This window comes from Tiliqua scincoides, chromosome 1 (assembly GCF_035046505.1).
Source record: "Tiliqua scincoides isolate rTilSci1 chromosome 1, rTilSci1.hap2, whole genome shotgun sequence".
Taxonomy (NCBI): Eukaryota; Metazoa; Chordata; class Lepidosauria; order Squamata; family Scincidae; genus Tiliqua; species Tiliqua scincoides.
In genome coordinates, this window is record NC_089821.1 from 244,411,761 (window position 1) to 244,435,774 (window position 24,014).

At 39.9% G+C, this 24,014-nt stretch overlaps 1 protein-coding gene across 2 annotated transcripts in view; it reads left to right on the forward strand.

Annotated features, from left to right (window-relative positions):
• SLC4A1AP (solute carrier family 4 member 1 adaptor protein) overlaps window positions 1-22,362 on the forward strand; it is a 23,542-nt gene extending 1,180 nt beyond the window's left edge. Inside the window, exons 2-14 of one of the 2 annotated variants that reach the window (XM_066618651.1) lie at window positions 2,383-2,575; window positions 2,824-2,946; window positions 3,670-3,730; window positions 4,560-4,699; window positions 6,141-6,301; window positions 7,045-7,114; window positions 11,365-11,554; window positions 11,978-12,089; window positions 12,453-12,702; window positions 13,683-13,772; window positions 14,636-14,703; window positions 16,772-16,841; window positions 17,701-22,362. In XM_066618651.1, the coding sequence (XP_066474748.1) occupies window positions 2,383-2,575; window positions 2,824-2,946; window positions 3,670-3,730; window positions 4,560-4,699; window positions 6,141-6,301; window positions 7,045-7,114; window positions 11,365-11,554; window positions 11,978-12,089; window positions 12,453-12,702; window positions 13,683-13,772; window positions 14,636-14,703; window positions 16,772-16,841; window positions 17,701-17,750 (1,578 nt within the window). In that variant the 3' untranslated portion in view covers window positions 17,751-22,362. The remainder of the gene's footprint in view (window positions 1-2,382; window positions 2,576-2,823; window positions 2,947-3,669; window positions 3,731-4,559; window positions 4,700-6,140; window positions 6,302-7,044; window positions 7,115-11,364; window positions 11,555-11,977; window positions 12,090-12,452; window positions 12,703-13,682; window positions 13,773-14,635; window positions 14,704-16,771; window positions 16,842-17,700) is intronic. The other variant, XM_066618652.1, reaches the window with a different exon arrangement.
• Window positions 22,363-24,014: the final 1,652 nt, after the last annotated feature.

The window sequence follows — 24,014 nt, forward strand, 5'->3', positions numbered from 1 at the left end:
AATGGACCACTCAATGGTCCCTACAAATAAAAAGGAATGTGCTGATCCTTGGGGAAGGGGAAAAGTGCATCCCTTTGAAATCAGTTTAAAAAACTGAACAGTCCTTTAACAATAGCCTCTTTAATGAGAGAGAGGGAGAGAGGGCAGCTGGCTGACAAGCCATCAATCCTTCTCCAGGCAACCCCTCCCTTCCCCCTGAGCATGAAAGGTGATCACTTTGCATTGGTGAAGTTAGGGGCTAGCTTGCAGGATGACTGATTGATGGATTGTCTTCCTAATGACTTATCTTACATCACAAAGGTCAGCAAGGCTGTTTTTAAATCACTGGAGCAAAGAAACTTTGTTTTTTAAATTGATTTGCTATAATGCATTTTTTGCCACCCATGTGAGTGCTTGGAACAGAAACCATGCAAATAATGAGTCTCAACTTGTATTTTCTCTTCTGTCATTTGCACTGAGTTCCTAAATGAGAAAAAGGTGCTTATTTCTGGCCATGACCTGTTTAATGGCATAACTTCTGGCCCTCAGCAGGCATCTTGAATGCTAGTTTGACATCCCAGGTTTAGATACTATACTGGCTGAATATGGTATAGCATCTATACCAGCAATTTTCAACTTTTTCCATCTCACAGCACCCTGACAAGGCACGAAAATTGTCAAGGTACACCATCAGGTTTTTGACAAAGCACACCATGCTGCCAGTGGGGTGCCCACATTCCCCCATTGGCCCTACTAATAAATTATCTTCTCCCAAATTCCTGTGGTACACCTGTGAACCACTCATGGTACACCAATGTGCCATGGCACAGGGGTTAAAAATGGCTGGTCTAAACCAGTGCATTCTGGGGCACCAGTGGAGGGGCAAGAAACCTGCAAGTGGGTCTTTAAAGCTATTTTGCCACTGATTTTATAGCCACCGATTTTTTTAATCCCCTGAGGGTTCTGGAGCAGAACCCCAGCGGATAACGAGACATGACCTGCATTTAATTTAAAATAACATCTTTTTCCATTTTAGCTTTGATTAATACAAGACTTGCCTTTCAGGCTAGTAGTGTTCTTAGGATTGCTTTTGAAAGTGCTACTTAAACTGTTTTAAGTGCTGCATATGGACATAATGCAATATAAATAAAATGGTAATGAAAAGAGTTAGTTTAGTAATAGGAGTAAGCATAGGTGCAGGTGTCCACTGCTCTCACCACCAGTTGTTTGCTACCATATGCAGTGGCCAAGAAAAACAACTGCACTATACCTGCATAGCAGAGAAGGATAGACAAAATAGATGAGTATATTTCCCTATTTTATGTAGTCAGGCGTGTATGAGAGACCTGAGAACCTGCTTTGTCTGGGATGTTCCAGTTCAGAGTTGAAAACCAGCCAGGTATAAGCTTGGCTTATATTGCAAGTATAAGCTTGCAATGCTGTAGTCTTGTCATTAGGGAAGAATCAGCATTGACTGAAGGATTATTTCAGGGTTAGCTATATTGAAGAAGGTCCATGATTCAAGCTGCAAGAACTATGATGATAAACTCTGTAATTGCCTATACAAAGGTGTGCAATTCCAAGCACCCTTAGGACGCTTAGGATCTCAGCCTTGTTTTGAGCATTGAACAAGTTTAAGCACTTGTAGAGTCAAAATAAGATTTCAACATAATACCCACATCACCATAAATATCTGCTGCTATCTACATTTTCCTCACATTGGTGCTGTACAACAATATATATTCTCTGCTAAAACAAAAAGTTAAGGTTGATTTTAATACTATATTTTTTTAATTTACATTTTTGAAACATTTGTTGAAAAACAGCCAGATATCACCTGAAGGCACATGTTTTATAATGTCTGACTCCTCTCCAAATGGACGCATGAGATGTAAGAATACTTGAGAATATTCCCAGGCGCCGGGCAGAGGAAGAGGCAGGGAGGGCCTGCAAGTAATTATTCTGGAAGTTTTGAGGAGTGCAAGGCTCATGCTTCGGTCAGTGGCTCTAAAGATGTACAAATAATCAGAAATAACATTTAAACCATATGTGTATATTGCACTATGGATTTCCTGAGCTCCATGATAAGAGATTTTCAGTCCACCACTATTTGTTACTTTTGTTAGCCAATCCTTTCCACCTCTATGCACAATTCAGCATCATTAGGTGACATAACAAATCTGATAATCTAATACGTAGTAAGAGAGTATATATAATACATTGTGTTATACAAATATATGCAGCATTTAAGAAACTTTAGGTATAATTTTAAGTACTCTTGCTAAGGAGTAAATTTCACCAAACTAGTGGAATTTGCTTCTTTGTATGCATGTCTAATATGTGCTAGCAGAATCATATCTTTTAAATATCAGTTTTGAAGGTTATTGGTAACTTACTCTGCAGGGCCCAGAGGAAGATCAAGAGCCTGAATCCGAAATGACTGTAACCCAGCTAAAAGAACTGCGAAAGAAGCAGCAGGCCAGGTTGGAGAAAACAATGTTGGGTGATGATTCTGATGAAGAAGATCAAAAGAAAAAGAGTGAAGAGAAGAGTGAAAACAGTCGAACTGGTGACTTAAGTTGTTCCTGGGGAATGGGTAAGAGAGACTGTTTGGGGAAATACTGTTAAACTTCCTTTATTGAAACTTGTATGGTGTGTTGTTAGTGGAACTTTTCTTACATTTTTGTCCTTCAGTTTAAACTCAGAGGATTTAAATATGAATTCTGTTTAGTCAGTAATAAGTTTATTGCAACTCAGAAAGGCTTTTCAAAAACTATGTACTTGTGACCTTTTTACATCTATGTATGACTTGCATATGGGTGAGTTTATTTATCCATCTTCTAGTGGAAGATGCAGAGGAAGAAGAGAGTGAAGAAAATCCAATCGCCATGGAGTTTCATGAGGATCAGGAAGCCTTTTATTTGAAAGATCCCAAGAAGGCATTGCAAGGTTTTTTTGATAGAGAAGGTATATGTATTTTCTGATCTTTGTCTTTTACACACATCACTGTGGTTTATAGTCAAGAGTGTTTCTGCTTTGTTCCTCCTACTATACACAGAGATCTATTATAGTGATTTTATAGGATATTTTGGTATTGATCTTTGGCATTGCACTGTGATGACATGGGTGTTGAAATTCTTATACAAACAGAATACTTTTTTCCTAATGGCTAGACTGCAAAATTCTGTCCGGCACTAGGAGGATAATATACATATAAGTATTTAGCCCATTATGACTAACTTCATTCTAGATTAGCTGCCATGATTTCTTATCCTTGAATCTAAACCAGAGCCTTGAAAATATCTGGAATGATTGTAAAGCGTCATGTATTCACTAACCTGGATTCCTCTAAATGGGCATGAAGAGAGATCTGTCTGAATAATTCAGAACAAGATCCAAAAAGTGTGTGAATGTTTGATATTCAAGATCTTGTAACTAATTGATAGATTCTCCAATATAAAATAATTTTAGCCCTTTGTTCAGGGTAGCGTTTTATGGGTAGTTAATCATATTTTGAACCATGCCTCAGACCTTGGGGGGACTTCTTAATAAAGTTCAGCTATAGATGATTTACTAAACGTAGGTTAGGCTATCTGATTTCACTGTAGAAAAATTATTTCTGATCATTGCATATTTCTGATGCAAGTAAATTGGAATTGCCTACCTACTCACCCATTTTTTTTCTTCTAGGTGAAGAACTAGAGTATGAATTTGATGCCCAGGGAACTGGCACCTGGCTTTGCAGAGTGAAGTATGTATATATGGATACAATAATTTTGTGTAGTTGTACTTCTGTCTGTTTATGGTGCTTGATAGAGATGGAATGTCAGTACATCTAGAATTGAATTTAAGTTTTGAAATTGAAATGCAAGAGTATTACTCACCACCTCACATGCAGCTTACACTCTTCAATATCAAACACTGATATTGACTGCAGTGGCTCTTTTGTCTGCACTGAGTGAGTCAAGAATGGAAACATTACTAAAAATAATTGAGCATTCTAAATCTTTCAAATTAGCAGAGTGTACGCTTGGCTGATGCCATTTCACCTTTGTGTTTAGCATGCACTTGTCATTATAATGTTTGTAGTAGCACTTAGATTAGATATATGCATATGATAATAATGGTGGCTGTTTTCAGAAGTTCACTTGGTGTTGCATGCTGATCTGACATCCTGTTTGCCTTCTCGTACTGCATTTTATTTCTCAGTCAGTCACATGTGCAGTCCCAGCCAACTGAGAATCACGCTCTGAGAAAACGCATGTATCAAATCTAGTAGCATGGCAATGTCACGGAGGCCAAACAAAGCAAATTCAGAATGTATTGCCTATGCAAACATTTCCTTTTAAAGACTTTTTTGTCTTTTTTGTTTTCCAAAAAAAAGTAAAGTAAGAGATGTTTCCTGATGCTGCTGGAAACACTTCTGAATAATCCTGTGCTCTCTCAAGCTACCTGTTTTCAGTTCAGTGTTTAGTGAGGCTGAGGTTATTTGGGAAAATGGTTATCAGCAGTAGAGATGCAAGTCAATATTTCAGTCTTTGCTCACCTTGCTCTGCACTGTAACTTTCTGAACTGAACAGGCTTCCCATAGATGATGCATCAGGAAAGCAGCTTGTGGCTGAAGCTATTCACTCGGGGAAGAAAAAAGAAGCAATGATCCAGTGTTCTTTAGAAGCTTGCAGGATACTGGATGCCAGGGGTGTGCTGCGGCAAGAGGCAGGTAGGTTACCTGGCAAATGTTTTGTTCATGAAAAGGTATTTTTAGAAGTAGTCATACATTTAGACACTGTTTAGTCTCATTTGTACCCTACCCTTTCTCCAGGGAGCTCTGGTTGATATGCATTTATTCTTGCAATAATAAGTTACTATGGCAGTGGTTCCCAAACTCCTACGGGGATGTTAGGAACCAGATATGTATTTCCACGGGAGGGGAGAGGGGCAGCAACAGTGCTGCAGAGATCTCAGTGCTGCCACTGCTGCAGGGCTTTTTTACTTACCTGGGGGGCAGTGCTGGCCTCTTGTAGGGTCCTGGAGGCTCACAGTCCTCTCTTATCTCCTTTGCAGCTTGTTTACTCATCTTCAATCTAAAGCTACTTTCGGTTTTTCCCAAAAACCAGACGTAACTTTATATCAGAAATAAGGGTTTTGTAATCAAGCTGCAGAGGAGATCAGAGAGGACTGTGAGCCTCCAGGACCCTGTAGAAGGCCAATGCTGCCCCCCAGGTAAATGAAAAAGTCCTACAGCAGCACAGTGATCTCTGCAGTACTGTTGCTTCCATTGTAGCAGGGTCACTCCCCTCAAGGGGAATGCCCTGCTTCCAGTTCCCCTGGTGAGTCGCAACTCACCAGTTTGGGAACCACTGTAATATGGTATTAAGTTCATTCCGTGCTGTATTGGAATCGTGGAAGATCTGGCAAGGAGATAGGATGTGGTGTATGCAGTGGCCCCTTTAAGCTTTCAGCAAAGGGTGTGCTGCACAGCTGCAGCCACTAGAGGCAATGAGGTCCCTAGGGATATAAGGAGCACCTATGGCAGGAACGGTTTGTGGGTTGTAGTGGAGAGAGAGTGGTGGAGGGAGAGGAGACTTGCTTGCTAACTAAACAGACTGACTTTGTGGCTAATGGACCTACTAGACTGTTGACTTACGGCTCTGCCTTGTGGACTGACCTTCTGACTAATTGACTGACGGGCTATTAACTCATGAACTGACCCACGACTCTGCTGACCAACCAATGGACTGGCTACGAACTTACCGGACTTTTGGACTGATTATCTGGCTCACTGACTAACGGACTACTGTGGAGTGCTGGAGAGCTGAGGTGTGCTGCTATATCTGGAAGGTCTGCTGCCTTAGGAACTGGGAGGAAGGGTCCCTGCAGTTTAAACAGGCAAGCTACCCTGGTGGTGGAGTCTAGCGGTACTGCCGTAGAGAACTGAGGCCATTGTTGGGGAACAAAAGGGGAGCTAATTAGCTTAGAGTGGGCATAAGTTCTCTAAGTGAGAATTTGGATTGGGAATCTGGCAGAACACATGCCTAACTATTTGAAAATAGTGCTGATTGGAGTGGTTATTCCTAAATCATTGAAACAGATGGATTATTGACTTCAAGCTGTTCTGTTCATCTATCATCTTTCATCTATCTTGTTTTTGTTCTTTTTAGTATCCCGAAAGAGAAAAGCAAAGAATTGGGAAGAGGAAGACTTCTATGATAGTGATGATGATACATTCCTTGATCGGACAGGTGTTATTGAGCAGAAACGACTGAACAGAATGAAGAAAGCTGGGAAGATAGATGAGAAGCCAGAAACATATGATTCACTGGTAAGAATAACTTCAACCAGAGATCCACAAATTCTGACTGGAGTTGGTATCAAGCCAAAACATGTGCTTTCTGTTGCCTTCCTTTAAGGTGGAAGGTAGAGTCTTGATTATGACCTGACACAGAGCTTTGGAAGTGCTTCCAGAGTTCCGCATGACCATGGGGCGAACCTCACCATCCATTTCCATTCTCAATTAGAGTGAGGAACTTGGAGAGTAGTGAGAGCAACAACATATCTCTCTCCTTTCTGAAATTAAAATGTGGTCTAGTAGTCAGGCTTCCCTTCTTCGTGTTCAGAAGGGCAAGAGATCTTGCCAGAATAAATGCAGTCTCCTGACTTCAGCTATCACAAAATGATAAATCATCCATCATAAATGTACTACTGCAGAGGGGGAAATGTAATGTTAGTTTCCAGAAGGGTAGCCTTGTTCATCTATTGTAACCAAAACAGATCGTCTTGTGACACCCTTAAGAGAAAAGGATAACAAGAGATATAAAACTAAAAGTTTTGTGAGCTTGAACCTATTTTTTTTTCAAACGCATAAAGTGGTCTTTTAAATTAGTAGGGTACAGAAGAAAATAGCTTTACTCTGTGGCCCCAAAAGACCATTTGAGAAATAGCAATAAGTGTTTTGCCCTTCTAATATTGTGTTTGGACTTGAGGGCAAAAAGTGCTACATTTTTATTTTTAAGGTTTTTGTAAAATTGTCATAGGTGTATATATTTTTCCAACTGTCTTTTATAGGTTTCAAAATTAAATGCAACTGAGAAAGAACTCTCTGACATAGCAGAGAAGCTGAAATCTCCAAGGACAGGTAAGACCATATTTTTGTTTAAAGGTGGGGGGAGGGGAGAAGCAGGATGTGTGTATATGTATGTCTTCCAGATCGTTGGTCAATTGAAATGAAATTAAATCCAGATGAGACAAGTCATGATAAATATTTGGATTTGTCCCACAAAGAGTGTGTACTGCAAAGCATTCCATCATTTTTAGTAGAAATGGAATTAGTGGATCTAAGATTCTCTTGAAGAATTACACTTTGGCTAAAATGGTGGGGGGTGTATAAGATATTCAAATAAGAGACCCTAAACTTTCCTTTGGGATTGAAAGATTGTCATTGATTGCCTCTCTGCCAGGACATGATATTGGTGCCATTTACTATAGAGATTAATTTTGCTGTTAGGATTGATGTTTGCTGAGGTCAGTATCTTCCTTCTCCCCATAGCCTACTGTATTTTGTATCCCAAACTAAGTTATTTTCCCCCTTCATCAAGAACAAAATCTGAAGTAATTAATAGCTCAGAGATGGAATAATGCAGAACTATAAATTTCAGGTAGCAAAGGCACAAGAATATAATCTCTTTAGCTTAAGCCAACCCTAGGCATTGAATTTTCATCTTCATTTAAATCGTTACTGTATGTCATGCTGGCAGGTAGGAGATTATTGAAATCACAAATTGTTGTTGAATTTGGCAGTCTGTGCTGTTGTTGCGCATAAGTCTCCTATAACATTTTTGGAGCTCAAACTTTTTCGTAGTGCTTTAACTTCTCAACCCTATGGAACAGCATTGGGAAGGAATGGCTGAATGAGTGACAGGCTGAATGATTTCGTGTCTCATCATGTACTTGTAGAGTTTAAGTGGATGCTGAAGAGACATTGAGACAGTTTGCAGACAGTTTTCTAAAATCGTTACAAATGAACTATGGTGGATCAATGTGACAAAGCTTCCTACTTTGCTGAGGCTATATAAAAATAGGAAATTGGCTTCCCATCCTCTTTTAATGTTTTCATTGGGCAGTTAAGCTGGTATTTTAGGAATCTAGATGGTTTGTGGTCTTATAAAAACCAGAAAAAAGGAAGCCCAGCTTTCTGACCTAGGAAGCATAGTGCGCAATGATTCTGAGCCTGGCAAATTTGGGTGTAAAGCTTCCACACTTTTAACATGTTCTAACCACACACAGAATTAATTAAGTTCAATGCTGGTCAAAAGTTACAGTACTGATGCAAATGTAATTCCATTGTATGTTGCATTGGAAGAACTGTCCCTAGGCTGTCCACCAACTACCTTTTTTGTGTGTGTGTTTGCCCAGTTGTAACTACCTTTTTATCCCTATTTTTGTCTTTTGCCCCATTTGAATCAACTTCTTGCTGGTTTTTAACCTGCCTGGTCTGGTTGACTCACTGGAGAGAGTGTTGATTCATCCCTATGACTGCTAGCTGTACATTACTGCCTCCATTTCTGGGACTCAAAGGCTTCCATCACACATCTGGGAAAGAGAAATTCCCTTCTGTCTTGTTTTAGTCCTGGTAGTGACAGCAATTGCTACCATTTCATTCTGGAATAAGGTTGAGTTGGGGGGGGGGGAAGAACCCACTTGTGCCTGGTTGCCTGATTTCTGTCTTTGTTTACTGTAGTTTCCTGTCCATCTGTCTTGGGGCACAATGATCTTTTGTTATGGTTATCAGCAAGACCTAATCTGATCCAGAGCCCTGAACTGACAATTATCAAACCATTTTTCCTCATGCCCAATCAGTAATTCTAAAACATCAGCCAGATCCTTCAGTATGAGATAATTTAATATGAAGTCTGTGTGCCAGAAACACACATCATCCACCTGCTGAGATCATCTATTGTATTGTGCCTTAGGCTTTCTACCAGCGCACAAATAGAAAGCACTTGATGAGGTAGGAAGAGCACATTTACCTTCCACTGAAAATGCTTGGTGTCCAAAGTGCATCTGTTTGGGATAAGGCTGTCATTTGTTGCTCCCATCTGAAACAAGTCTTCAGAACATAATGCAATGAATGTACTACAGCGGTGGTTCTCACTCACAGGGAATTTGAGAACTAAGGCAAATCTTGGAGGGGACAGGGGGATGGTGAAAATGTAATTGGAATGATTGCGCCGCCAGTGAGGACATGAATTTTTTTACCTACCCGTGTCCACAGCAGCCTCCGGGGGTATGCCCCATGGAGCCCCCTGCAGGGGTCCCTACTTCTCAAAACATTTTTTAAAAGGTCATCATGACCCACTTCCAGTTTTGCAGTTGCAACCCAGAAGTGGGTTGCAATCACATTCTTTCACCATTTTGAGGCATGGGGAGCCTGCAGATACACTCCCAGACATTATGGATAGGGGTGAGTAAAAAAAAAAAAAAGCCCCTATGTCCCTGGCAGTGGCAGGCATTCCAATCTTGTTGTTGCAATCCCCTTACCCATGCCACTTAAAGGGACAGACACTGACACATGTTGCCTGGGTCACTGCCATGCGCATAAAAAGTTCCCCTGTAATTACTGTGCATTGTGGTGGCAGATCTTTGCCTAGTTGGCATGGCTGTATCCTGTTCCCTGTTGCAGTTACATTTGCCCAATGTAGGAAATGCATACCCACTTCCTCTTTGGAGAAAGAAGTCTGCTGTTAGAATAAGAACTTCCATTTGGCATTTTTGCAGTGCATTTTCTGATTTGGGGAAGCAGGCGAACAGAGGGCATATAAATTTTTCTCAGAAAGTACAGTTATTAAACCTAATATTTTCAAGTTAGGTGGAACAGAGCATATTGTGTCTTTTAATTTACAGCTATGTATTTTATTCTAAATTCTCAAGTTAAACATTACAAGGCCTTTAATAATGCTACAGAGGAATTAACAGTTTTTTTAAGATGCAAATTCCTATAGATTTGCTATAGCTGCAGTACCACCAAGAAATGAAACCACAAGATCCTTTATTTGCCATGGAATCCCTGGTTATTGTTCCAGGATCTGTGAGGTACTGCCCATCAGGGCCATTATCCAACACTTTTTGCAGATGGCATAAACTGGAGACTAAGCAGGGTCAGGCCTGGTTAGTACTTGGATGGGAGACCGCTTGGGAATACCAGATGCTGTAGGCTTATACCGTAGTCTTTTGAGACTGAAGGTTGCCAACCAAACTGGAGACAACTATTCAGTTGGGATGTCTTTGTTGAAAACTGACTAGCAAAATTGCTGTCATTTTGATTGTCTTGGATACATTTTATTGCAGAAATGGATATCTGTTTTTCTCATGCATGAAAGACTCAGCCAGACATAACCATGACTGAAACTATATTTAAAATGTAAACCACTTATATTTTAAGAAGCTGTTTAAGTGTGCATGTTCAATTCTACAAAAAGGATGGCTGTTCAGATTACCCTGAAGCAGGGGAATTGCATTTCTTGCAGGGATGCAGAAAAAATTCCTAGCTGTCCAAGTAATAAAACACTCTCAGCTGAAATCTCATTCCCCTCTCCTTCTTGCATGTGATGCTCTGCACACTGAAGTTATCTGCTGCCAGCCCTGTCTCAGTCAGCAGCACTCTAGTTAGGGGAGTGCAGAACAACTGGATGCCTGGTGCTTGCAGAACAACTGGATGCCTGGTGCTTGCAGAACAACTGGATGCCTGGTGGTGTACATGAGGAACCAAATTGTTCAGGCCCTTTGTGTTCCTTTTTTAAAAAAAAAACTTTTTGGTGTTTTGACTCATGTTTTATCTTGTATGACTTGGTCACTAAAATAGTATAGTATCCTGATCAGAATAGTTTCCCAGCCAAATCCAAGCACGTTTCTTGTTGGGGAGGGAGGGATATACAATGTAAGAATACTTGGGTAGAAAAAATGTTTTACTAACTTAAAAACCCTTATAAAACTAAGGGCGCAATCCTAACCCCTTATGTCAGTGCTTTCCAGCACTGGCATAGCAGTGCCAATGGAACATGTGCTGCATCCTGCAATTGGATGTCACTCACGGAGGCCTCCTTAAAGTAAGGGAATGTTTTTTCCCTTACCTCAGAGCTGCATTGGCCTTATGTCAGTGCTGGAAAGCACTGACATAAGGGGTTAGGATTGCGCCCTAACTCAGGTATAGACAGTGACCTTTTTAAAAAAACGCATTCCTAGTTGATAGACTTGACTGTGTCCAGCCTAGAATATTGCTTCGGGTGTCCTTTGATATTTGTTGACCCCCTGCTGGCTACAAAAACTTGGACCATTTTGTCTGTAAATATTTTGTTTGACGTGATTACTTTTATGCTTTTCTTCCTACAGCCCATTCCCAGTCAGCAGCTCATGATTCCTTGGATGAGTTCATGACCAAAATAAAATCGGGAAGTGCCTTAGACAGCGTGGCACGTAAAAAACTTCACTTGCGAACCTTTGAACTGAGGAAAGAACAACAGCGATTGAAAGGGTTAATTAAGATGGTTACACCTGCATCAATGCCAGAGTTGAAATCCCAGTGAGTTTTAATCATATAGAGCAGTAATCAGTAGTATGTGCTATATTCTTCTGACACTTCAACAAACGTTCATGAAATGTAGCATGAAGAGGATGCCAGATACGTAGTCCTGAAACACTGCTGCTTCCAAATAACTAGAAGTTTGGCTCTTTCTTAAAGAGAACCCTGGTTAGCTTTAACCATTACTAATGGTAGGAGGTAGAAGTTAACACTTCTAGCACAGTTCTTTGCTGTGTTGTTTGTAGGCTGTTGCCTGAGCCAGCCATGAGAGTGGCTTGCCTGAGTCACTATAACTGTGGATTTTAATGTGGGTTTCACACATGAATGAACAGAACTTGAACTACTGTAGCATTCTCTCTTTCAAGATCTGACTTTTGTGTGTGCTTCCCTCCCCTCAATTTTTTTTTCTTTCATTTTCCACAGACTTGGGAGTCAAGATCTGGAAATGGAAAAAAAACCTAAAAAACTTACCTTGCCCCTGTTTGGTGCCATGAAAGGCGGAAGCAAATTCAAACTGAAAACTGGGACTGTGGGGGTAAGTTGGGAGATGAAAAGACTATGAGATTGAATCTAGCATTGCAGAAGCAGTTCAGGCACACTTGACTCACACTTGAAGTTGAATCAATTGATTGGGGAATTCAGAGGTCGCTGGATCATGGCACTTCTGCCTGCCATAGGCAATGTGTTCTTCCAGGAGGAGCTGTCGATCCTTTGCATAGACAAGCATACCGAGTGATTTATTGGTCTTGGAGAGCCTGTTCTGTAAGTTTGTAGAGGGTCAACAAGTATTTGTTACTACTGTTCCCAAAGTGCATTGCCTCATAGCATAGACTATTTGATATTTGGCATTGTTCATATTAACAGTGATTTTTCATCACTGTTTCTGGTTGCCACTTAGAAGTTGCCTGTGAGGCGTCCAGATATCCCTGCAAGCCTGTTAAATATGAAAGATGAGGGACCAGAGGAGGAGGAAGAGGAGGACGATGAGGAGGCAGCAGCAGCAGCAGCAGCAGCAGAAACAAAAGCTGCAAGTCAAGAAGCCCAAAACCAAACGATGGAAACTGCAGCACAAAGAAGAATTAAACAAGAGAATCTCCCAGCCAGTTCCTATGCTCACTGCAGCAAAGAGACGGACTCCATTGGTGAGGGTAAATTTTTTCCCTTATTTTAATTGTATGAGACTTTAAAAAGCCAGAATTGGGAGTATTAACATCTTAAGTGCTCTCTCCCTGACATGCTGTTGGTTTGTACTTTATGCTGTACTATCTGCAAAATAGCAAGTGAAATGATTGCCATAGACTCTAATGAAGCCCTGTTTCTTCTGCACAGGGATTGCATTCAGCTGTTGTGGGAAGTGAGAGGTATGCAGAGACCTTCCTTACCCTGTAACTGGTGTGGTGCCTGAAATCCACATAAAGAAGGGAAAGTGGACTCTGCTATGACCTATACCTGTGATTGTGAACCTTTTAGGCTCAGCATGTCAGAAATTCGGAAATTCATCACTTGATTCTTGTGTCATTGAACAAAAGAGAAAACAACTCTTTATATATTCATTTAATTAAAAAAAATACAGTCCGATCATGTGTTCGTAAAGAACACGTAAAGAAATGTAAAGAAACATTAATTACAAAAATGAAATATGAGTAAAACAAACTTGGTTGTTGTCAGGTGTTGGTGAATGCTGGCGTGTCACCCAAAACATTGTGATGTGTCACCTCTGACTCATGTCATAGGTTCACCATTATTGGCCCTATACTAATCCCTCATTGTGTGGATGTTGTGCAGTAGACTGAATTGAACCCAGTCTGTGAATAGCATTCTGTAGAATGCTCCCTGCTTTCCAAGGCCTCATGAGAGAAGTTTCAAGGTTCCCCAAGTGTTTCTGATGCTTCAGCATTTTGCAGTATTGTTGCTGGGCAATGTAAAAACTAGCTATTAAAACCAACTTGTTGACAAATGATTTAACAAAATTTCTTTAAATTTAAATTTCTGCCCAATGTTGCACATACACAACAGGGACCAAATATGTACACCTGTAGTCTGGGCAAAAATGTGTTAATGAACTTGTCCTGTGTTCATTAAAAGATAGGTTAAGCTAAAACTCTGGGGTCCTACTTCACTTTTACAGGAATTGGGTCTCCATCTGAGCCTTTGCAGGAAGACGCAATAACACCAGAGGGCAACTCCCTCATGAATACGTTGCAGAAGGCACCACAAGGTGAGCAGTGTTGTGAACCTGCTTATCTCTTGAACAACCTGATCTGAGATGTTTGTTAGGACAGTGCAGATGTCTAGTGTGTTTTTAGAGCACTAGAGAAAAATGGATGACCCCATTGATAGAAGTGAATTTTATCTTGCACAGCTTGGGGACAGGAGGAGAAAAAGTTTCAACTCTTAATACATTTGAGTTAATACAACTCTTAATACTCTTAAGATAATTGGGAAAGTAATAGTTATGTTGAATTTAAACTACAGTTTTGGAAAGCCTTAAATTCTGGTACTTGAATAAATTTTACTTCTAATGTGTTGTATGCCTTTGGCAGGATGTCATAAATAAACTCTTTAGAAGGCAACGCAATGTCTGTTCCCTCTTTGTGTTTAAAAAAAATTGGAATGAGGTGTTTTAATGGAGATTCTGTTCAAAATCTTTATCTTTTTTCATTCAAAAACAAATTATTACAAAACTTGGGCAAATAGATGTAGTTGGAATGTATTTTTAATTGTTCCCTTATAATTGGCAGACACTTGCCTTGAAATTGAAGCCTTAAGGCAGAGAAGTAAGTTTAGAATAGCATATGATGCTTGGTTAAGTGTTGCAAGGCCACTTAGCAGGGTGTGTGTGTGTGCTTTTATTTTAATGAAACTATTTTTACCTGAAAATGTGTGGCAGGCTTATCCTTCATTCAAACTAAATTTCTAGCATATGTTCACTTTGGGTCTCCATGGGGACAGCAGAGCCACTCTTCATTTAACAGTTCTCTGGTCTCTGTGTTTTCTTACTTGACACCTTTTTGTTTTGTTTTTTCTAAAGAATTAAGAGTTGGCAATATTAGCCCCTTTCCCTCCCTTATTTCTATCTAGGATCTGGTATAGGATATCAAAAGCCTGCAGAAGAGTCCAACAACAAGAAAAAGAAGGTTGCAAGTAAGGTGAGTTGTGAGAACTAAAGCAACTAAATGAGAAGAAGCTATTAATAGTCTACTGCAGTGTTTCTCAAACGGCGGGTCGGGACCCACTAGGTGGGTCGCAAGACAATTTCAGGTGGGTCCCCATTGCAATATTTTATTTTTAATATGTTAGCTTTGATGCTACCATGGTATGTGACTGCATTTGGGAAAATGTTATAGACCTGTACTTTTAACAAAATACTATGTATATTCTTTTAACAATGCTAGTAAAGGAAACTTACACCTGGGTAAGTGTGGGTAGGATTACAGCCTAGGATAGTTAAAGAATTTTCCTGTTTGATGTCACATCCAGTTATGACATCACTGTGGGTGGGTCCTGACAAATTCTCATTCTGTCCCGGTGGGCTCATTCTGTCCAGGTGCTAAATGTGTGAGAACCTCTGGTCTACTGCAGGGGTGTCCAAAGTTTTTGGCAGGAGGGCCACATCAGCTCTCTGACACTGTGTTGGGGGCCAGGGGAAAAAAAATTAATTTACATTTAAAATTTGAATAAATTTACGTAAGTTTACATAAATGAATATATTAAAGATGAACTTATATGAATGAATGAAGGTCTTGCAATAGCTCAGTGCCTATAAAAGACAAAGAGGTTTATGTAGCAGATGAATCAATAAATTGTTTCCTGTTCTCCAAGTGCTCACAATTTATATAAAGTCACAGAAGAGACACAGAAGAGACACCAGCAACAGCCAATGGAAAAGATACCATGCTGGGTTGAAAAAAGACAGTTGCTCTCTGACTGCTAAATGTAAGGGGACACCACTTTAAAGGGTGCCTCTGCTTTAGTTAACAGGACAGTTGGCTTAATAATAATTCCAGGTATCTTGGCTTTGATAAAGTTATCTAAGTTTCATAGCTGATAGCACACTGTAACCAATGGCAAGAAAAATGACGTGCAGCCGTGCATTCCATCTATAAGGGACAACAGATGCAGTAGCAGATAAATGGGATTATTGACCCTTGCTGTGCAAGGCTGGAGTAAATATTGTATCTAATGACTTCTACCCCCATCTGCTTCCAGTTTACACTGGATTTTTTTCTTTTTGGTAAATACTGTAAAACTTAAAGGGGAGCAACTATAGTGATGCTACAGCATCAGATATAATGGTATACTCCAACTTGTTTTATCCAGCCACAAAGTATTCAGTTTAAAGACTAATATTTTCTTGCATGCACTGCTTGTGCAATATTGAATAGATCTTCATTTGGATAGGTAGCTTTTGTGTAGAAATTTTTTTTTTATTTACTGTATATCCCACCATTTCATCCAAACAGACCTTCAGGACATGATCTTATCATAAAATAGTTTTAAACCAGCTTGAATCTGAGTGTGCTACAAAGACTCATCCTAAACTTTTTTCCTTTGAACAGAGAAACCCACCAATTCAAATTGTCATGAATAGAAAAATTAAAATAGTTTTTTTACCTTTCAGATTGGCATTTTAGGTGGTTTCTGTTTATTTTAAAAAAAACATAATTTCAACATCTGTATAGTCATTGACTCTGTTCACGTGTAACAACAAACAATGGTTAGCATTGTATGAGTGAACCTGGGCCTCATTTGCTCTTTCTTCTTCTTTCTCGATTTCCTACTCTCTTCCTGGTTCAGAGCAAATGGATCTCTGAATTGGTTTGCTGAAGCAATTGTTTGCTTGCAAATGATTATTTTTTTAAGTAATTTATATCTTGCCTTTCCCATGCTGAAGCAAATAATTGAAATCCATGAATAAACTATGGCTTCCAGTTCTGGTTTGTCAGAAATCTGTGGTTCCACTAAAGAAAGAAAGGAATACGCACAAAAGCTAACTTGTGTAACTCCAAATTGTGGTGTGATACAGTTGTTGGTTATCTGACCCATTGTCATTTCTACGAACTGTGTGGATTTGATGAACAATTTTAGATTTTTTTCAAACACTGCTTCTGTCTTGGGCTTGCTCTCTGTACTCTTCAATTACAAAGACACCTTTTTCTACAACTCTATGCATATTCAGGTATCTCATAGTCGCTGTTTAAACAATTTACATTGCAGATCCAACAGACTCTGTCCTCAAAATATCCAGAAGATGACCCAGACTATTGTGTGTGGATGCCACCTGAAGGTAATGGATAAGGGTTTTTTAGGCTGCAGCATTAAAACTGGCCTGATCTATTTTCAGACCATGGAATCAGTGGGCCTGGTTTGCTAAAAGAAGGAATGCTTCCTATTAATGATGGCCGACTTGCTGGTACACCATAAAATCTCCACCTACCTGGCCTCCCTGGTATAGAACAAGCAAGATTTGTCAGGTCTGGTCCTGTATTATGATGATTCCCAGCAACTCTTCATAATGGGGCATGTGTGCTTGTACAATACTGCTAATACTGGCAGCCAATTCTCAACAAAACTGATTTATCAAAGCAAGTAAACACAAAGTTGATCTGTAGTATGTTACTACTAAATTTCACCAATATCCTTGAACTTCACCTGTGCTTATAAAGGGTAAAAATGCTTTTAACAAAGGTGGGATATAAGCTTTCTCTGGCTGATTGAAGTCTGGCTTTGTCCCTTACTATGACCAACTCATTCAAATTCTTTTTCTTGCCCCCATATTACCAAGTTGCTCAGAGCGCACTTTATCTCTGGCCTGCTGCAAAATGACCACAGGCAAAAGACAGCAGCAGTGGCAGAGGCACCCTTCAGGGCTCACATATGGAACAGACTGCCATCTATAGAGTGGAATAAGCATGGTTTTATTTACTTTTCCCTTTGAATGTCAAAAAGGATGAGATGTGAGATTGATCCTTGCAATATTCAATAGGTGATGTTCTATGAGATAAATTACCACTCTCTCACCTACCCATCCAAATACCATCTTTTGGTGGTACCTGACTGAGATGAATGGAATGCAGTTAAAAAAGCAATGCCTCCAACTCCTTGCCGAAGAACTACAAACATAACTTTCTCCCTTTGTTGTGCAGGCCAAAGTGGTGATGGCAGAACTCATCTGAATGCCAAATATGGCTATTAAACTTCAGGTGAAGGCTTTGGGAACTAAAGATGTGCAGCACAGGAATCATTCCAGGATAGAAGACTGATATGACAAGCAACAGAAGCTCTTGCTACTATTTTAACTGTTTTGAAACACCTGTTTTCCCAGTAGGTGTAGATTTGTTTATATTGTGCATTGGGATGTAAGAGATGTCTGTCTTTTGTATATAGTAATGAAGTTATGTGTTCACAACCAAACAGATGTACAGCAAGGTTGGCTTTTATGTAATAAAAACTAAGAAACCTAGAGCTTTCATTCTCATAAATATTATTTTGGGAAAAATAAATACATTGAAAAGACCTAGATTCAAACTTCACCCATTTGTGATTTCCTATGTAAAAGGCACTTCTATGTAGGAAATCATTGGATACTTGTATTGTATGACAACCTTAGTTGTATTTGTGGGACATGTCCACCAGCTGATTACAGATGGGTTTCACTCTGTTATTCAATCACACATACCACTACCCCACTTCCAAATTTCTTCAACACGATTGCAGATAATAACCTGCAGATGGAGCTCATCAAACCCAGGCCATATTATTTTGTCACTTTAACTTCCCTCTTATAATAGGACATTGTAACCTATTATGTCAGACTCTGTCAAGGCTGTTTTGCTGGTGGCAGCAGCAGCAAGTTCTAAGCTTTTATTCCCCTCAAAGGTATCACACCACAGCACAGCCTATTGAGCTGCCTTCAGTAGCCACTTTCCTGACAAGTCACTGGTTTTGCTAGGGTTGCCAGAACCTGTTTTGACATAAAAGCAAGGAAAACAGCACTAAAACCATAAGTACCCCATCATAAAAAGAAACTACAGTGTCTCAAATGTAAGAGCCTTTAATGCCCATGAGCCCTACAAACCAATAACCCCCATGATTCCTCTGGATGGCGATCCATTTTAACTCTTTAGCTGCATAAATTATGGTTTTGTGATGAAGTTGAATACAAACAGGTACTGTATATCAATTAGCCTATGGTAAAAATGGTTTCATTGTCATTTTGCTTAAAGTTGCAGTTTCCAAGAACCTATCAATGACACTAAGTGAGGGCTTCCTATAAAAGAAGAGACTGCAGTTAAATAAAACAGAAAGGGTCTCCTACTCACCCAGTTCTCAGCTTTGAATAACATTATTCAGCAGTCTCATATACTCATTGGACAGGAAATAGAAGCCAGCTGCAGCCCTGTGCTAAAGAACTAAGTAAAAGAAAGTAGTTGAACACAATGATTTAACATCATTGGTACTGAGGCCAGACCTACAAGTTAGCCCACAAAATCATGGAAATCACAAGACTAGAGCATACCCCCAAACATCTACTCTAGCATTCTTCAGCCAAATGTTTATAAACTATTCTATACTGTAGTGAGAAAGATGGTAGCCTGGAGTGCACTTTGAGGAAGTGATCTTGTTTAAATGAATCGGAAGACATTTGCAGGAAAGAGGTTACTTGCATAAAAAAACTAGAAGCTTAGAAACATTAAAACCAGACAAAAAAGCAGTGGACAAATACCTTGAGGGGCAGGAACAGATGAGTAAACATAGTTTTTAAACTGTTTTTCTTTTGAGGAGGAGCTACTTCAAGTCTGTAATGTGTAATTATCTAATGGGTTAGTAGTAATCACAATCTAGCTGCCTTTTTGACCTGGTGGTGCCATGCTGTAAATGCTAGTCTGATTCTTGAACCATTATCCACTGAACGCTGATCACATGCTCCTTGTTTGTCCTTTTGCTCACAAAGTTTTGAAAGCCTCTGAAGCCTGAAAGTGTGTCTTTTTCTTCATGGCTCTTGTTTTCTTTTTCTCCCATGTGAGTGGGTGGGAAGCTGTTGTTTCAGAATCCTTTAAATAACTGGTGTGAATTTCACCCTCATAAATTTTCATCTCCCTCTGTTAATAAAATAAGCATATATTTTTCTTAAAAACAATTTGGCTTTACTACATTGACCTTTCCACAAACCATGAAAGATTTATCGTTGACTCCAAATGCATCTCCCCAGCCCAGAAGGAAGCTAATTTCTAAAATGCTGTTTTTGTAAGGCTGGGTTTGGAAATGTCAAGTGGGCAACCAAACAGCATGAATCATAGAAAGCAGTTCAACAGCCAGAGAGCAATGTGTGTGTAATTAATGCTGGAAGAGGTGGAATTTCATTGTATTCTGAACAATTGCGTGTTAACAACTGGAATTTAATCTTCATGCTTAGTGTCATTTGCTTTTTATACAGTTGAGTGTAATTCTGCCCTTCCTATTAAATCTTAGCTGATTCTTCCAGTATGAAACAGATTCTCTGTCACAGTGTGAGCAATTGCTAGTGGAAGCATGAGGTTCTTGCAGATCAAGCCTATGTTTTTGTGCATGTTTGAATAGGACTGTGAAGGACAACATAGGGGCCTACCTGCTCTATAGAATGGTTATGCTCATATCTATGAATTGCTCCAGCTCATGGTAATGGAGACCAGTTGAACAATTTCCTACACTATTGCAGGGATTTTCTTCTGATAATCACAATTACTGGTAATCGCTTTCCCATAAATTGAAGGAAGATAACAGTGGAGTTCTATTATTAACAGTATTTATTATTAACAGTATTTATATACCGCTTTTCAACTAAAAGTTCACAAAGCGGTTTACAGAGAAAAATCAAATAACTAAATGGCTACAAAAGTTCTACAAAAGTAAGATTATAAAGCCTGACTATAAAAGCTTCTGTCCTTGAAGTAGCAGCTTATAGAATCAGATGTGAGACCCTCACTTGCTTTTTTGAGTGGGTTCTGGACCCTGGGCCCTGTCCAAAGCAGTCATTGATGCTACCAGCTTTACAACTCCTGTGTAGTTCTACTGACCTGCACAGTCTGCAGGAAAGAGCTACTCTCAGCATACTACCAGGAGTACATATGCAAATGTGTACTACTTTTCCCCTGTAGACATGGGAATACAGGTGGAGTCTTGGTGATCTATTTCCAGACCCACCAAACCCCCTGTGAATATCAAAACCTGCAAATAATGAAATCCATGGGTTGCAACCCATGGGGACTCAAAACCTTGTTCTGGGCATGTTTGGAGTCTTTCTGAGGCCTGAAGAGGCCATGTATGGCAGTTTAAAGGGTACTTCCAGTTCTTGGCAAAAAACAGAAGAAAGCTTTAAACTGCTCCAGGGGGTTTCTGGAGCCCATAGAGACCATGTGTGGCCTCTCTAGGCCTTGGAAAGTCTTCTAGACGCCACCAGAGAGCATGGCATCTGGGAGCTCAGGTCCAGCTTCCACCATGGGTTCAGAACCCCACAATTAAAATGGCAGGTTCCACATCCATGGTTATGGAGTCTGAACCTAAGTATTAAATTGTGTTGGCTTTCTCTCTGTAAACAGAATAGTCTGCTTTTGTTGTTAGAACATAGATTAAACTATTTGCACCCACAGTAGCTAAACCAAACAATGGAATAAAGCTGCCCAAGTGCAGATTGAGCAGTTTGGTGGCCAAACCTCTAGGAGCAGCCAAGTCTGGGCAGAAAACCGATAGACAGCTGGAGTACTTGTATGTGTTAGAAGAATGAGCTTCCGCTACTTTCAGATCATCTGCTGTGAGTTTGGATGCTGCTATAAATAGGTAGCTATGTCAAAGTAACATGGCAAGGACTTTTCCCAAGGTTTAAAAAAAGATCTGAATTTTAGAGCCAATGATACATGTTTATACCATCCTTCACATTTTCTTGATCTAAGTGCCATGGATTTCAACTGTGTGTTCAGTGTGGGCTTTATAATCATATATTCTATAGTCATTGGCTTGAACAGAATAGGGGGGTGGCATCCTCAATGACACTCAACTTGCAAAAAGAGTTTTAGTGATAACAATACCTCACAATGTCCCACAGCCTCTGGCAAAAGAGGAATTTGTAAATATAACAAGTAGCCTATAGTCAAATTGGTTTCATTATACAAGAACCGATCAAACTCTAACTTGCTGTATATAATTTTTTTGTGCTTTGTAGTCTTAAATTTTGATGCTAACCCCATTTAGAGGAGAAAGCATGGGATAGAGATTTTTAAATAAAAGTGAGGGTGCATCAGACCAGACAATACATCACCAGTAATATGTGTGTTTGGTCTTAGGACTTGTTTCTTTCATCTTGCTTTGGATTAATGCTTTTCTGGCTCTTTTCCTGTTTATTTTCTTATTTGCTGCATAATTTTTCTTTATGTTTTGATTTACAACATTGTTCTTTTTGGTATTATTTTACTTATCTATTGTAAACTGCCTTGAGCTCCCTTAAAAAAAGTGGAGAGGTGGGGGTAATAGTGTTTTAGAAGAAATAAATACAGAGGCAATCTCCTTGAATAAATATTACCTGTTCCTAACAAAAATGGTCTTGGCAGACTGGAAATACCAAAGACCAATTTTAGGTTCTCTGCAAGGGCTATTTACTGACTTTTAAGTTATAGTTCTCCTTTAGTATGAGGCATGCCGATGGCCTTCAGTCAAGAGAATCAAAACTCTGCTACCCCCCTTCTACCTGATTTCATTTGTTATTGTCCCTGAGAGTTGTACAAAGAGATGCTTATTATTCACATACATTTCCTATAATAAAGCTGTTTAAGCCATTCTTGCCCAATCTTGCATATATGCAATGGGGACCAAATATGTATACCTGTAGGCCAGGCAAAAATGGGTTAAAATAACAAAAAGTCTTTAAAAAAAACAAACCTCAGTGGAGAGGCAATCACTTAAAATGTTCCATTAAAAGACAAAAAAAAAGCCAATTGAAATAAAACAATTTTAATCATCCACTAAGAGGCAGATTTGGGCCAGATAGACCCCAATCAGGACACCGGTTCATCACTTTGGCACCACCATTGTATTTTGGAAGACTTGTGTTCTTTCTTACCTCTTTCATATTTTTTATGTCTCAACTCCTTGCCAAAATTCTTAAAAAGTCAGATGATCTAGATGCTCAACATTTTTAAACATCTAACTGTTCCTGGAGTATGTAAACAAAGAGATTGGAGTGAGGTCAGGTTGTTACAAACCAAGGAACCACCGAGAAGCAAAAGCAGAGGCTCTCAAGCTCACCTTATCAATCCATGGCTCCAAGAATTTGATTTAGTGGCTTGTTTTCTTCCCTGAAAACAAAAGTGGCACAAGGTGTATCATCTGGTGAACAGAGAAGGGGAAAGTTAGCGTTATTCAAGAGTGACAGCCCCAGTTGAAGAAACTAGTTAAGGGTATGGGGGGAATGACATAAAAAGGAAAATAGATAAAGGCAAAGCAGCAACACTGAATCCCCCCTTAAATGTGGAAGAGATGGGACAAGGGAGTTTTGCTGATTAAGAAACCATAACAGTTTGTAACAATCTCCAGCTGTAGGAATGAAAGGACTGCTCTGGGATTCATTAATATGGGGAAAGGCCTCCATTCCTTTCATGGGGAGCTCAGACAAATGGTGAGATCAATTAAAAACTGGGAAGGGGGGTACAGGCGAGGAGGATTATTTTAACATCTGGCCTGAGTGAACTACATTCCATGGAACAACGGCTGGCCCCATCAGACAGCACAGGCTGACCCTCTAGGAGCAAGCGTTTCTTTTCCAGTAGGCGCATCAGATGGTGCATTCTCACATGAATGTGAATCCTGGGTTGTGTCACTTCAGGCTCACATGACTGGATGGTCCTCTACACCAAAAGAAAAATATCCTGAATCATATTTTCAACTGTTGGAAAAACTACTGCCACTTAATTAGTATTTTTTTCCTAGCATAACTAAGGGAACTAAAACCCTCCCAGCTTTTAAACTGGTGGATCACAGACAATTGCAGAGCAGATGAATTCATGATGCAGCAGACAGATTTGTTAGGGAGTGAATCAGCATGTTACACACATGCCCCTGTTTTTATTTGCAAAACATTAGCTTGACATGAGCGTGATCTTTGACATGGCATCCTCATCATTATGACCTGTGAGCGCAAAATGGCATAACCCCCTGTATGCCATCTGGGAGCACCTTACACTGCTAGTCCACGCCTGAAGTGGTAAGTTGCCATCACAGCCCTACTCCTCCACTGTTGGGTACATACATATACGCACACCCCCTTCTTTTCCTTTTCCTGCTTGTGCTACCACTCCGCTTCGTGAGTGTTCTGCATTGGACCCCTCCAATCCTGGGGAAGGCCTTGTTGCAGGAATTCTAAACTGGCTCTCTCCCAAAGAATCTGTGCATGGCTAGATAAGAACATAAGAACAGCCCCACTGGATCAGGC